Consider the following 14,533-nt stretch of genomic DNA (forward strand, 5'->3'; position numbering starts at 1 on the left):
TCAAAATTTCAGCTGTTAAGTCTCCTTTACATATTTATTATACTCCAAATAGTAGTTTGAATGTATTTACCATGCTGGAAAAGATGTTTAGAAAATTTGACTTTGCCATGTTATTTTGACCCCCTACCATGGTATATTGAACCCCCTACTATAAATCTAAAGACCTTTAATGCTAAAATATCTATCTACTTTAACTCTTTGACATATTTATTATACTCCAATAAGTAGTTTGTATTCATTTTAGTAGCTTGAAAAGAAGTTTTGAAATTTTACCTTTTAGATTAACTGAGCAATGGTAATTTGACCCCCTCCCCCTTTTTTACCATTGAGAATTAAAACTTAAGTCTACCATTCTATATTTATATATAAATATTTCAAATTTCAAAAAATTAAAGTGTCCAAGCTACATGGTCTAGTTATAAAGCTTTAAGAAGTTTTTTTTATTGAAATTTTGTTGGTTAAGACTGCAGAGCACTTATACCAAGCAAATATTTTTCTTTTAACCAATCATTGAAAATTGACCTCCCCTTCTTGTATAAATGATTTTTAATATTTGATTAGCTTCTATATAATGTTAAATGTTTTATTAATCATCTAGAATGAAAAAACGGGGGGGGGGTTCAATTTTCCATACAGGGGGGGGGTTCAATTTACCATGGGGGGGTTCAATTTACCACAGCGGTATTTTGACCCCGGGGTCATTTTACCATGTGGTTCAAAATACCATATGACACCGGGCAAACCAATCAAGATGGCCGCAACGGCTAAAAATAGAACATAGGGGTAAAATGCAGTTTTTGGCTTATAACTCAAAAACCAAAGCATTTAGAGCAAATCTGACACGGGGTTAAATTGTTAATCTGGTCAAGATCTATCTGCTCTGAAATTTTTAGATGAATCTGACAACTTGTTGTTAGCTTGCTGCCCCTAAATTGGTAATTTTAAGGAAATTTTGCTGTGTTTGGTTATTATCTTGAATATTATTATAGATAGAGATAAACTGTAAACAGCAATAATGTACAGCAATTTAAGACTAAAAAATAAGTCAAAATGACTAAAATGGTCAATTGACCCCCTAGAAGTTATTGTCCTTTATAATCAATTTTTAACAATTTTCATAAAATTTGTAAATTTTTACTAACATTTTCCACTGAAACTACACGGACAAGTTCATTATAGATAGAGATAATTGTAAGCAGCAAGAATTTTCAGTAAAGTAAGATGTACAAATACATCACAATCACCTAAACACAATTTTGTCATGAACTGTCTGCTTCCTTTGTTTAATTCACATATACCTAGGTGAGTGACACAGGCTCTTTAGAGCCTCTAGTTTTTTAATTCTTTGAATTTGTGCATATGCTGTATACATGGTATACATGTACATATAGAACAAAATTTAATTATATATTAAAATCATAGTTAAAACATTGTTAAAATTTAAAATAAATGAAATTAAAACCGATGTAAGAAAGAAATTGACTTCAAATATCATGTATGATTATATTACACAATCATTGACAATGTTACAGATGTTTTGAAAATAAAATGGTAATTTTTGAAATCTCAAGAAGAGATTTTATATGAATTTATAGGGTTAAATATACTTACCATGAAATTACATTTATATTATATAGAATATGTTTGCTTTCACAACATGTTCTCATCGCAATTAACTAGGTGATTAAAAATTACATCCATGAGATGTACTCACCTACGTCATAGTTCACCTGTGTAACATACACTAGCTTTAGTTTTAATTTGTCTTTTAATTGAATAATTTCAATTAAGTGAACAAAAAACTGAATTTATTCCAGGGGTGGTGGTGGATTGTGGTAAGTATATTTAACCCTATAAATTCATATAAAATCTCTTCTTGAGATTTCAAAAATTACCATTTTATATGAATTTGGTTAAATATACTTACCATGAAATTACATTTATATTATATAGAATATTTACTGATTAACAAGCAGTATTTCATTTGGTGGAGGATAAATTCTCTCACACACATACAATTTCAACATAGAAAAATGTGAATTTTTTTTAAAAATGTAACTCCATTAAATTTTTGTAAATACGGATATTAGTAAAAACCGAAATTACTGAATTTATTATACAATGAAGCTATGCTGCATAACTATATGTATCAATGGCAAACTTTGCAGATTGTATAAATACAAGTATGCAAAATTAATAGACTTGATGTAGAGTTGTCTCAATGGCACTCACATGTATATATATACCCCATCTTTCTATATCTGATGAATAAATAATCTGCAGGTCAGTATAGAAATAATTATATTAAAGCTCCTTCATTATGAGCTAAATGTGTTGTAATATTTATGCAACAGTAAATAAGCATTTGTTTCTGAATAGGTTGTTCTTGTTGCTTGTACAAATCGACAAGAACTAATCCAACCTTAATTTAATTTACTTTCAACTTTGAAACTTAAGTTTATTTGGAAACATTATTACCTTTCTTTAACTTTCCATTGTTTTCTCTATATCAGAGACATATAATTCAATTTATATGTCTCTGTCTATATTAATATAATAACAGATAATATATGATTGCTGTCGTCTTTTGATAACCTGTTCAATATCATATCTTTCGAAATAAATTCTTTTCTACTTAATTAAAGAATTATAATCAATTAAAAAATAAACTTTGTAAATAGGTGTCCTTAATACAATCAAAGTTTATTAAAGACTCAAACCAAAGTTGTTTCATGATTATGCTAAATCTGGATTAATCTTTAAACTTTTTTAAAGTTATAGTCCCTGAGAATTTGCTTCTCTGCTAGATATACTACTTTTAATATTTTATAGATTAAGAATAAAATATTTTCTTCAAGAGAAGTCTTGTACTATTGTATAATGACAATTCTCTAAACTGACTAAATTTTAAAAATCTAATAAAATTTCTATGAGTGGTAGAACCTTTGAATACAATGTCTACCATTTCAACCATGAACAATATTTTGTTTTGTATTGGACTACTCAAGTGTAAAAATACAGAAATGGACAAATCAGTGGAAAAGTTTCAGTATACATGTTTCCATTGATATACTGCTTCCACAGAACATTTGGATGTTGAGCTGAATTAAAGCCATGATTGTTGTCCTTATAAATCCAAAAAGAATGCTAACTGATGATTTTCTCCAGCTATGAAAAATCTGTCTAAAATAAAATGTTTTGATATTTCTAATTAACATTTCACAGCGGTTAACTTTCTAGAATATCTTGCCATGTACACAGTTCCAAATTTAAAGAAACAAAAATTTGACATACATGTAATGAACAACTCTTGTATGTTGCTCTTGACAATTGTTTATTTTAATTTCAGAAATTATTTCGCTATCAGAAATACTTAAATGCAACTTGTCAAATATAGTTCTATAGTTGTATTTAAAGAAAAACACTTGTTTGACAAAATGGAAAACACTTGTACTAACTTGCAGTATCCTAAGTGTTCTTAGTTATTTCAGAAATGGTTTCACTATCAAAAATGCTCATTTTATTTCTGTCTTGGTTCACCTCATCTGAAACCTATACATTCTGATATGATTCAATATATATAAACCAAACAACTTTTTGTAGTATTTTGTGACTTCAACCCAGCCATTTGGTTAACTTAGTCACTCAGAAGAATTTTGCATTTGTCCCCAGATTTGGAAAAAACAAAATTAATGTGATTTAAATAATCACATCTTTCAAAACAATATTGAATCAAAATTCAAAGTAATTGTTTAAAATAAACACATTTTAATTTTGTGTAGCATATTCTTGCATTAGATACTAACTCTATGCTATATATTTATATTATTCTGGCTGGTAATATGGAAATTGAAAAGTGAATAATTTCCATCAATTCCGAAATTAAAATCACATGCATTCGGAAAACCTTCCTGCATGTAGATAATACACAATTTGACTTTGACCAGACTAGATTTTTGTAACTTTATGCTTATAATGAGCAAAAATAAACAGTGACATTTTAATATTTAGGTATAATATTAAGAAAATGTCTCGTATTTGATTTGATATAATCATGGAATTATCATACTATATTTTACTTCCATGTACTATTCTTAGACAATTGAAAGCTATTTGCTAACTATTAATCAGTCTTTTGAATAAATTGCTTTTCCTACATTTTGCTGTTAGATTAACTGCTTCTACAATGGTGCTAAAATTTGAGAACCAATTGAAAAGTATATATATTATATGTTTATATTGGTACATCATGTGTTACTCCAAAAATAACCTCTTCTTTTTTTTCTGCAACTGACGTAAAGACTGATTAAATAAAAGGTTTATATAAAGAGCTGTATAATAGATAGTTTCAAATCTTGAGAACTACTTCTATTTCCTAGATCATGTCTAGTATTTTAAATAAATCCGGCATCCACAATGCTTAAATCTTATTTATTTATTTACCAATATTTTACTTATTTTTTTTACAAGATCTAAATTAATGATAATCTTGTTTCTATAAATCAGCATATTTGAGTCCTCTATACTTCAGAATTCTGAATCAATATTTAACTCTAGGAAAAACAATGTGTAGCCATTGCATAAACTGTTGGGTTCTACCAATCTCACATTAAGAATAAAACAGACCCAATGAATGAATCCTTATAGCAGAAACTTGCCCATCTGTTGGCATTGCTTAAAAAACTTAAGATGTAAATTATTAGGCATAATTTTCTATCTTTAAAAGAGCATCCAAACTCCTTTTGCTTTCATGATTGGAAGATACATATATGTATAATTTGACAGTGATTCCCATATAGTGAGGATAAGATATTCTCTTAAGTCTTATGTTATCACCTCTTTTTTTGTGTACTCAAAACAAAACAGAATTAGTACATATTATATTATATGCATTGGCAATGTACACTCTGAATTATGTAATCAATATATAAGCCATTACCTTGAATGAGTCTTTGTGAAATGCATCATGACATCCCCTAAACTCTTTATTCAATAGACAATCTAATGTTTACATAAAAACATATAAAAGCCTTTGTTTCCTTACTGCCGACAAAAACAAACAATCGGTTATAGCAGTTCATACTTATAATATTCATGTTGTTCATGTCATAAGTAAACTGACCATGAAATTTAATATTAGTAAAAAGAGTTGTCACAAGCTATCAACTGTATTTAGAACAGTGCTCCATTCTTACTGTCTCCATGTCTGTTAGAGCATTGGAGAATTATTTATCAGTAAAAAATAATTAAATATTTACAGTAATTTGCTGTTCTGGAAAAATATTTCAGGCTTCTAAGAATTACTGTCCTAATTTAAACTGGACATATTTAAAGAAGTATGTATTGGTATGCTTAAACTGCAATCACATTTGTATTGTACTAGATAACAATGTATTATTTTAGTGTCTTTAATATCTGTCTCGACTATTTCCCGACACTTGTTCAATATATTATCAATATGAGCAAATATGTTAATTGACTAAACTGTTGGTTCATCACAAAAACAATGTGCAACCATATATTAGCTATGCTTGTGTTGTTTTAAAATATAATAAAAAGTAGACATAATTTTCCCTGGGTGGAAGGATGTCTAGAAAAATCAGATAGACTTGTACTTAAATTCACTAGTCTGATTCTAATTAATTTTATTTGCAACAATCATCCACGTGCAATTCTATGCTCAATAAATATCAATGTGCAATCAATAAATAGTTATGATTTAATTTTATGTAAGATATCAAATCTGTATTTTATTAGAATGAAAGCAACTTACAGATTCTAAATCATGCATGTTGTTCTAGTTCCTATGTTTCCTGTATGAAACATGTCAACATTAATCAAAAATAGACTTGGGCAAAATCCCTATTCTATTTTAATTCTATAGTGATCCATTGAGCACGTTTTATTTTCAATAAATATGGTTTATGTTCCCTGAATGGAAGGTTAACCAAATAAACATCATCAGTTGTGGGCAAAATCCCTTTTCTGATTGTGATGTATTTATCAACTGTTAAAACATTACCACTGTTGGTCTACGCTCCCTGTATGAAACGTTTTCCAAATAAAACAATCAGAAATGGGCAGATTCCCTTTTCTGATTGAAATTTATTGAACCAATTAAGGTTCTAGTCACAATAGTGGTATACGCTCCCATACGGACGTTATCCACATTAAAATAATCAGATCTGGTCAAAATACCTATTCTGATTCAATAGTTATGTGTTTACACAGTCTCGTGTACCAGGTGTACACGTAACAGACTGCAAATTGTAAACAAGTGACAATAGTGGTATACGCTCCCATACGGACGTTTTCCACATGAAAAACAATCAGATCTGGTCAAAATACCTATTCTGATTTTAATATAGTGATGTGTTTACACAGTCTCGTGTACAGACTGCAAATTGTAAACAATCGACTTTATCCAAACTTTACACTCGACCCGTTTCGTAGCATTGCTCTAATGCAGTGAAAATCCGGTCAGCTGAGCGTGAAAAAAGAAATAAACATCCGTTTAAAAATATATCTTTTTTTTTTTTTTTAAAAACATAGTACTCACGTAACATGTCCGATTTTGACAGATAAATTCTGCCTTTCCTCGGACCCGATTTAATGTTTGAAAATGGCGGCTAAACAAAGGTCATTTTCTATGTCGTCGTATTTCCAGACTCGTAAGCTGTAAAAATGACGAAAACGTGCATATCAGAATCTTGGCAGAAGTGCTGTATTCTGATTCACATTAAATCAATCGTATACCGATATTCCGAAAACAAATAATGTCTTTTATAAAACATAAGGATTTTCAACAGTAAACTGTTAAGAATCCTTGCCGACGAGAAACATGCGTTCTCTTGAACGCAAAAATTAAAACTAAAGCTAGTGTATGTTACACAGGTGAACTATGACGTAGGTGAGTACATCTCATGGATGTAATTTTTAATCACCTAGTTAATTGCGATGAGAACATGTTGTGAAAGCAAACATATTCTATATAATATAAATGTAATTTCATGGTAAGTATATTTAACCAAATTCATATAAAATTACACAAACAAAGGTCAAAGCTGTAGTTACAGCCTTGGTGATATGCATAACTTCAATTTTGTTCAAATCATATATGACATAATATGTGTGAATGTAATGTACTGTAAACTGTAAAAAAATCAATTTGTAATATACCGTAAAAATTCCTAGGCTTATGAATTCCCGTTTCTATCTAGGTTCAAATGCTAATTTTATTTTAAATTAAAGAACAAAGTTCCAATGTTCCCCGCCATGCACATTACAAATGTACATGTCATGTTTTATCTATCATAGGACAAGGAACAAGGGAATAACTAAAAAAGAACATTTTGTCTTTTTTATTATTTTTAATATCTTCAGAGAAATTAAAGCTTCACAGCAAATGAAATGGGTTTTCCATTACTATTTATATTTCAAAGGGTCATACAACTGGTTAAGAATATTTGATTACGACTTATTTTCGAAAGTGTTAAAGACATTACTAATGATATGAGTTTCACTGAATCTGACAAGAATTGTACAAATGAGAGTGCTAACAAGACCGGATGGTTGGATGCCCGTTATTTTTATGTATCCTGCAACGCGTTTAGCTAAGTACAAGTAATAAAAAATCAAAAACTCAAGGTTGTAGACTCAAATTCCTGGAAAGAAGAGTCAGTTCAGTTCCTATATTCTGAAGTTCCTTAATAATACAAAAGTGCCGATGTAATGGGGTCTGTCAAATATAAAATTGAGTGGGAAACTTTTACATGCAATATTTTTGAATAGAATGATGGTAGTTGCGAGGAAACAATAAAATTCAGTTGAAAATATAAAAATATGAATTGGTGGGTATTTTGAATTTAAACAAAAATATAACTAGTGTCGGATTCTGGGGGAGTACATGTATGCATGTGCTTAAATAAAATATAATTTTCTGCATAAAAAGGTCCGCTCTGCTCGGCAAAACATCCACATCATTTCAACCCTGACTACGCCACTGCCTGTACATGAATATTAACATAGTAAAAATATTAAGGGCATACGATACAGTTTTGATCCTGTATTTACAAGTTCATGATAATTTGCATATAGGCTATTTTTCACCTGATTAAATCAACTATGTAATAAAAAATATACCTTCATGTGCTACTTTTTGAGTAAAATGAGGTCGAAATTTTGTATATTTGCTCGAAATTCAGATTTGTGGCCGTAATTTCTTTTTCGAAAGAAAGACATAACTTTTTTGTTTTAAAAGATAAACACAAATGGTTTTTTTGTTAAATAATCCTTAATTTCTGTATTTTATAAATATCCTTATTATTCAGAAATAACTCATTTGTATCAAATGTTCATGAATTGAGGAAAAAACGTCATTTTTTACTGCATGTTTATCAAAATAAAAAAAATCCTCTATTTACAGTTTTATAAAATTTGGGTCACATAATCTCCCTGCAAAATGAAACAAAATGCCGTTTTGAAAAATAAAGGTCCATGAACTCGTTTTCAAATTAAATCAGTTTGACTGATAAAAATCATCTATTCCCAATATGTCACAGTTTGACGTCGCGAAAATAACAAATTACGTTAGCAACGTCATTACCTTCCCTGTAACTGTATCGTATGCCCTTAAAGGCATGTATTGATTATCTGAAGGTTGCATATATGGCATTTTCCATGTTTTCTATGGGGCAAATACATGAAACATGAAATAATTCTTTTTTTTCTTTTCTTTTTAAGGCGAGATCCAAATAGTCTAGTTAAACCTGACAAATCTTCAGAAGGAACAACAGAAAAAGATTTAAAGGATGTTGAAAATGAGATTAAGAAGAGAACTCCAACAGCATCAAGACATTTGTTATTTATACGACATGGACAGTACAACACAGATGGCAAAACTGACTTTGATAGATATCTCACTGAACTAGGTATAAAAAAAATAACATTTTTTAGTGTTTAAATTCCTTAAAATATGTTGCTTTGCTAACATTCCTCAAGATATGATCATTTTTTATCATTCCTTCAAAAAAGTTGATTTTGTACATTCTTCAGAAATTGCAAAAGTAAATGCATGTAAAAATATCTGATTTCCATACAGTTATCAGGTTATGATATTCTTAAGTTTAATTGACAACTGTTTTATTCATTGCCAACACACATGACACACAGGTTAAAATATTATAACTTTTTGTTACATTGAAAAATTATGAATCTGTCTTTAGGCATTGTTAGGGATCCTGATGAAAAATATGCAAAAGATACCCAAACTCATAAGTTGAAAACAAATGGACAAAGCCATGGCAAAAAAAACCAACAAAAATACAACAAAACAAAACAAGAGTCCACTAATAGTCCGGCGGCTACAAGCATATTTCAGAAAAATTGTGCACATCCTGTTACAAGCATAAAATTTGGCATAGACCTTCCTCAACTATTACTCTTTTATTTCAGATAGGGAGGCATTTGAAAAAAAAATCTCATTTCCGGTAAAATCCAAAATGGCGGACGTCATACTTAAATCAGTCCAATATCGAAGGCTAGCGTGTAAAAATGTGTTATTATCATGCTCCTATCATAATATTTGGTACAGACCTTTGTTTTTACTACTTTTGGATAAATTAGATAGATAAGGTGTCTTCAGAAACCCCACTTCCGGTTTAAATCCAACATGGCGGACATTGTACTTAAATAAGCTTAATTTTTAGGGAGGGTAACTGAAATGTGTTTTAACGTATTGCTACTATCATTACATTGTGTAGGAACCTTTCTTTGGTGCTTTTGATGGATACAATGTATAAGACATATGTCTTACTCTTACTTCCAGTAGTATCCAAAATGGCGGACATAGAAATATCAATTTTTTATTCAAATTTTCAAATTTATTCAAAATGTAAAGAAAATTATTTTATTTTGTGCTGGTCATTAAGCTTTTGGCTTAAAGTTATCCCCAAAACCACTTAATAAGAGCCAATCCCAAGCTCGTCTCTCTAAACACTTACCTAAGTATATTGCATGATTTACATGCTAGAAAAGACTAGACCAAGTTGAGGGAATAGCCTCAAAAAGCCTCCCCTTTTCCGCAAATAGTTATTTTCTTGCTTCGTTAACCATGTTATACCCATCTGTTAAGTTTGTACGATCTTACAGTAAAACCCCGTGATTTAGTCTGATTAATCATCATTCTTTTTGTTAAAATCACATCTTCAAATGCAACCAATGTCTCCCACAATGTCCTTTTCCCCCTTTCAAGCAAAGAGAGAACCATATCACAACAGGTAAAGGCATGGATAACAATATGTGTGTCAGATCACTCAGATCACTCATTGCCTAATGCATTTGAAAGGCCATTAATAGATATTAATCCAAAGTCTTTTGCTCTCCCAAACACAATCCACAGTTCGTCTAACCCTATGTCACGGAATAGTAAAACAATAGTGACAGCAGCATCATTAACGACTGTTCGAATCATGACTCGTTTAAGTTCGTGTTTCACTGCATCAGACACATGTACCATGATTTTAGTGTTTGCCTCTAAACGCAAACTTGGTGCTGAACTTGAAATACATCACGTGGTGGATAAGATAGAATATTTGTTGCTATAACTACCATACGCATCCAAGACTTCATCCACTCGTATTTCAGTTTCAGGGTATTTTATTAAGGTAAGGACATAATACCCAATCAGCATACTCGTTATGCACAATCGGAGAGCTGATCTCCAACATTTACAAAGAGGGTGGTATATTTTCTCACATCCATAAATTCTGCAAAAACACATATTTTCTTGCCTTGTTAACCCAATCTGTTTCTTTTTTTTTCCGATCTTACAACAAAACCACGTATCGTTTTCAATGACATTAAACTTATCAAATCCATATGGTGATGTTGGCTGGTCAATCATCATTCTAAATGCTATAGTCACATCTTCAAACTCCATCAATGTCACCAACGCAGTTCCTTTTTCAGCAAACGTGTTATCTTTTAATGCCTAGTGCATTTGAAAGGTCATTGATTGATATATATCTTATACTTTTTCCCTATCCAAATGCAAACTTAAGTTTGTCTGCCCCTATGTCACGGAATAGCGAAACAGCAATGACATCAGTATCGACTGTTTGAGTCATGACTCAGTTAAGTCTGTGTTTCACTGCATCAGGCACATCGATCTTGATTCTAGTGTCAGTCTCTTCGTGTAAACGTGGTGCTAAACTTGAAACATCATCAAGTGGTGGATAACACTGAACATCCTGGGCATTTGTTGCTTCAGCTACCTTGTACTCAAAATTGTATAGAGCAAGCTCCTGTGTATGACGACTTAAAAGTTCTTTCTTACTGTCATCTCTCAGAAAACTTTGCCAATTTTGAGGATGGTTTTAATCCCGGATTCGTCTGTGTATTCCCTTTCCCCTAAAAGTTGCTCTTGCTTCTTTTAGCAGCTTTCAAACTACCAGTACTGTCTATATTCACATCAAACACTACATGCACTGTTGTTACAGTTTCAAGGTGTTTCCTAACGAGTATGATGATTGGGTATTATGTCCTTACCTTAATAAAATACCTTGAAACTGTAACAAGAGTGGATGAAGTCTTTGATGAGTATGGTAGTTGTAGCAACTAATGCTCAGGATATTCTATCTTATCCACCACGCGATGTATTTTAGGTGTAGCACCATGTTCACATAAAGAGACTGACACTTAAATCATAGTGCATGTGTCTAATGCAGTGAAACACGAATTTAAACGAGTTATGATTAACAGTCACTGATGATGCTGTCAATACTATTTCGCTATTCCGTGACATAGGGGCAGACGAACTATGGATTGTGTTTGGGGAGGCAAAACTCTTTGGAATAATATCTATCAATGGCCTTTCAAATGCTCTAGACAATGAGTGATCAAACTCTTTTATTTCTGACCCATACCTTATTACCGGTTGTGATACTGTTCTCTCTTTGTTTGAAAAGGAAAAAAAAGACTACGTGGGAGACATCGATGGTATTTGAAGATGTGACTTTAACATTAAGAATGATGATTGATCAGCCTAAATCACCGGGGTTTTACTGTAAGATTGCACAAACTTATCAGATCTAATATGATTAACGAAGCAAGAAAGTAAAAGGGAAAACGTATTTTAAGTGAGGCTATTCCCACGACTTGTTCTAGTCTTTTCAAGCATGTAAAACATGCAATATACTAATGCAGGTGTTTAGTGAGACGAGCTTAGGATTGACTCTTATTCTACCTAGTCTTGTCATTAATCGATTGCGAAGGGACAACGAGGGTCCCTTTTTAAAAAAACTCTTTCTGAGACCTCATCATTTTTTCAGAAGCTTGTACATTATGGATGTAAGAAAGGATGCCGCGGTTATTTTTAATGTGGAAAACCGGGTATCCCGTTCACTGCCTTGTGTGCATGTGGTGGTGACTGTGAATAAACATGTATTCTTAGCCAAATAGTAGTAATTTTAAATATCTTTTAGTACTATAGTGTCTTTATTTTGTTTAAATCAATATATCCAAAACTCTACATCGAAGAAATAGATTGAGGAATCATCTTAGAAATTTACGTCATATTTTTACCGGAAGTGTCAACTTTATATCTTAACATTTACAACATGTTAGAATAAGTGGTTTTGGGGATAATTTAAAGCCAAAAATTTAATGACCAGCACAAAATAAAATCATTTTCTTTACATTTTAAAAAAGTTGAAAATTTGAATAAAAAATTGATATTTCTATGTCCGCCATTTTGGATACTACCGGAAGTAACGGGTTTTAAGACATATGTCTTATACATTGTATTTACCAGTAGCACATAAGAAAGGGTGCTACACAATGTTATGATAGTAGCAAATGGTTAAAACACATTTCAATTACCCTCCTTTAAAAATAAGCTTATTTAAGTACAGTGTCCGCCATATTGCATTTTAACCGGAAGTGGGGTTTCTGATTACACCTAATCTATTTAATTTATCCTAAAGTAGTAAAACACAAAGGTCTGTATTAAATATCATGATAGTAGCAGGATAATAGGACATTTTTACACGCTAGCCTTCGATATTGGGCTGATTTAATTATGACGTCCGCCATTTTGGATTTTACCGAAAATGAGAATTTTTTTTCAAATGCCTCCCTATCTGAAATAAAAGAGTAATAGTTGAGGAATGTCTATGCCAAATTTCATGCTTGTAACAGGATGTGCACAATTTTTCACAAAGCCGCCGGACTATAAACATGACACTGTGTCATACACAAAAACTGAGTAATATAAATCCCCCAAAAAACAGAGGATGATCTCAGGTGCAGGTAAAGTATACAATGATTTTTTTAGCATCTTTAATAGTTATTAACATTTACTTACATGACTTATATATACTTAGAATTTTCATGTAAGAAAAAAGGTAGTCCCTTAGACATGACCAGGATGACCATTAGAAATGTCAAATCTTTAAAAACAAATCAGGTGTAATACTCTTTTCTTAAATCACCAACATCATGAACATGTAACATGTGTAGTTAGTATTAAGAGATAAAAAGATAACATATAGATCTATGAAAACATATTCATTTTGTATGAATCTTTCATCATTTTAAGGAAAAAAGCAAGCTGATTTGACAGGTCAAAGGTTAAAAGAAATGGGACATGATTACTCTGTATTGGTCAGTTCCACAATGACCAGAGCCAAACAAACTGCAGACATTGTTGCTAAAAGTATACCAGACGTACCGCGAGAGGAGACAGACATACTAAGAGAAGGAGCACCAATCCCTCCTGAACCACCTATCGGAAACTGGAGACCAGAGAAAAATGTAGGGATAGATTCATTCACAGAAAATGTTGTAAACCATATAATTATACCCAACACAACGAATAACCGACAATATAAAAAAGATTTTTTTTTACCCAACAACATTTAGATATATAACTATATCTGATGCTTTGATAATAGTTTGATTATACTGAACTGTACGATTGTTTATAAGAATATCTTTTGTAAATATAATAATTACAGTGAAATATAAATGATTAATAACCTAAATAACTAAATGTTTGCCTACTTGAATAACCAAATGCTTTGTCTACTTGAATAACCAAATACAAGTCTTACCGGTAATGTTTTATTTAAAATCTATAAGGGGGGTCTCATTGGGGGGTTCCAATCCCGGATCCCGCTTACTGTTTTGTCAGATTCCTGTATCCCGCTTACACTCTGTACGTAAGCAACTCTCATTGTTTTGTCATTTCCCGGGTCCCGTAAGACCTCATTTCCCATTTTCAAGACACAATAATTTGACTTTCACGTTTCACGCTTACGAAAAATCGGCAATCCCGCGTCACCGTTAGACCCCAATGAGACCCACTATCAGAATACAAGGCGAGTTACAATGGATATATCTACATATATATATAAGTACATGTAATACCTCATTAACAACCACATACATTACATTTTAGGGAATTAGTTATTCTCATTCATGCATATGTTATTTGATTTCAAAATTTGCAAAAAAAGAAATCACACAAATATTA

General features: G+C 31.3%; 1 protein-coding gene across 4 annotated transcripts in view; it reads left to right on the forward strand.

The window, feature by feature from the left end:
• LOC134681284 (serine/threonine-protein phosphatase PGAM5, mitochondrial-like) overlaps positions 1 to 14,533 on the forward strand; it is a 39,264-nt gene that overhangs the window by 12,325 nt on the left and 12,406 nt on the right. For all 4 annotated transcript variants that reach the window (XM_063540834.1, XM_063540835.1, XM_063540836.1 and 1 more), the window contains exons 2-3: positions 8,743 to 8,930; positions 13,598 to 13,812. In XM_063540834.1, the coding sequence (XP_063396904.1) occupies positions 8,743 to 8,930; positions 13,598 to 13,812 (403 nt within the window). The remainder of the gene's footprint in view (positions 1 to 8,742; positions 8,931 to 13,597; positions 13,813 to 14,533) is intronic.

The sequence above is a fragment of the Mytilus trossulus genome, chromosome 8, assembly GCF_036588685.1.
Source record: "Mytilus trossulus isolate FHL-02 chromosome 8, PNRI_Mtr1.1.1.hap1, whole genome shotgun sequence".
NCBI classification, from domain to species: domain Eukaryota; kingdom Metazoa; phylum Mollusca; class Bivalvia; order Mytilida; family Mytilidae; genus Mytilus; species Mytilus trossulus.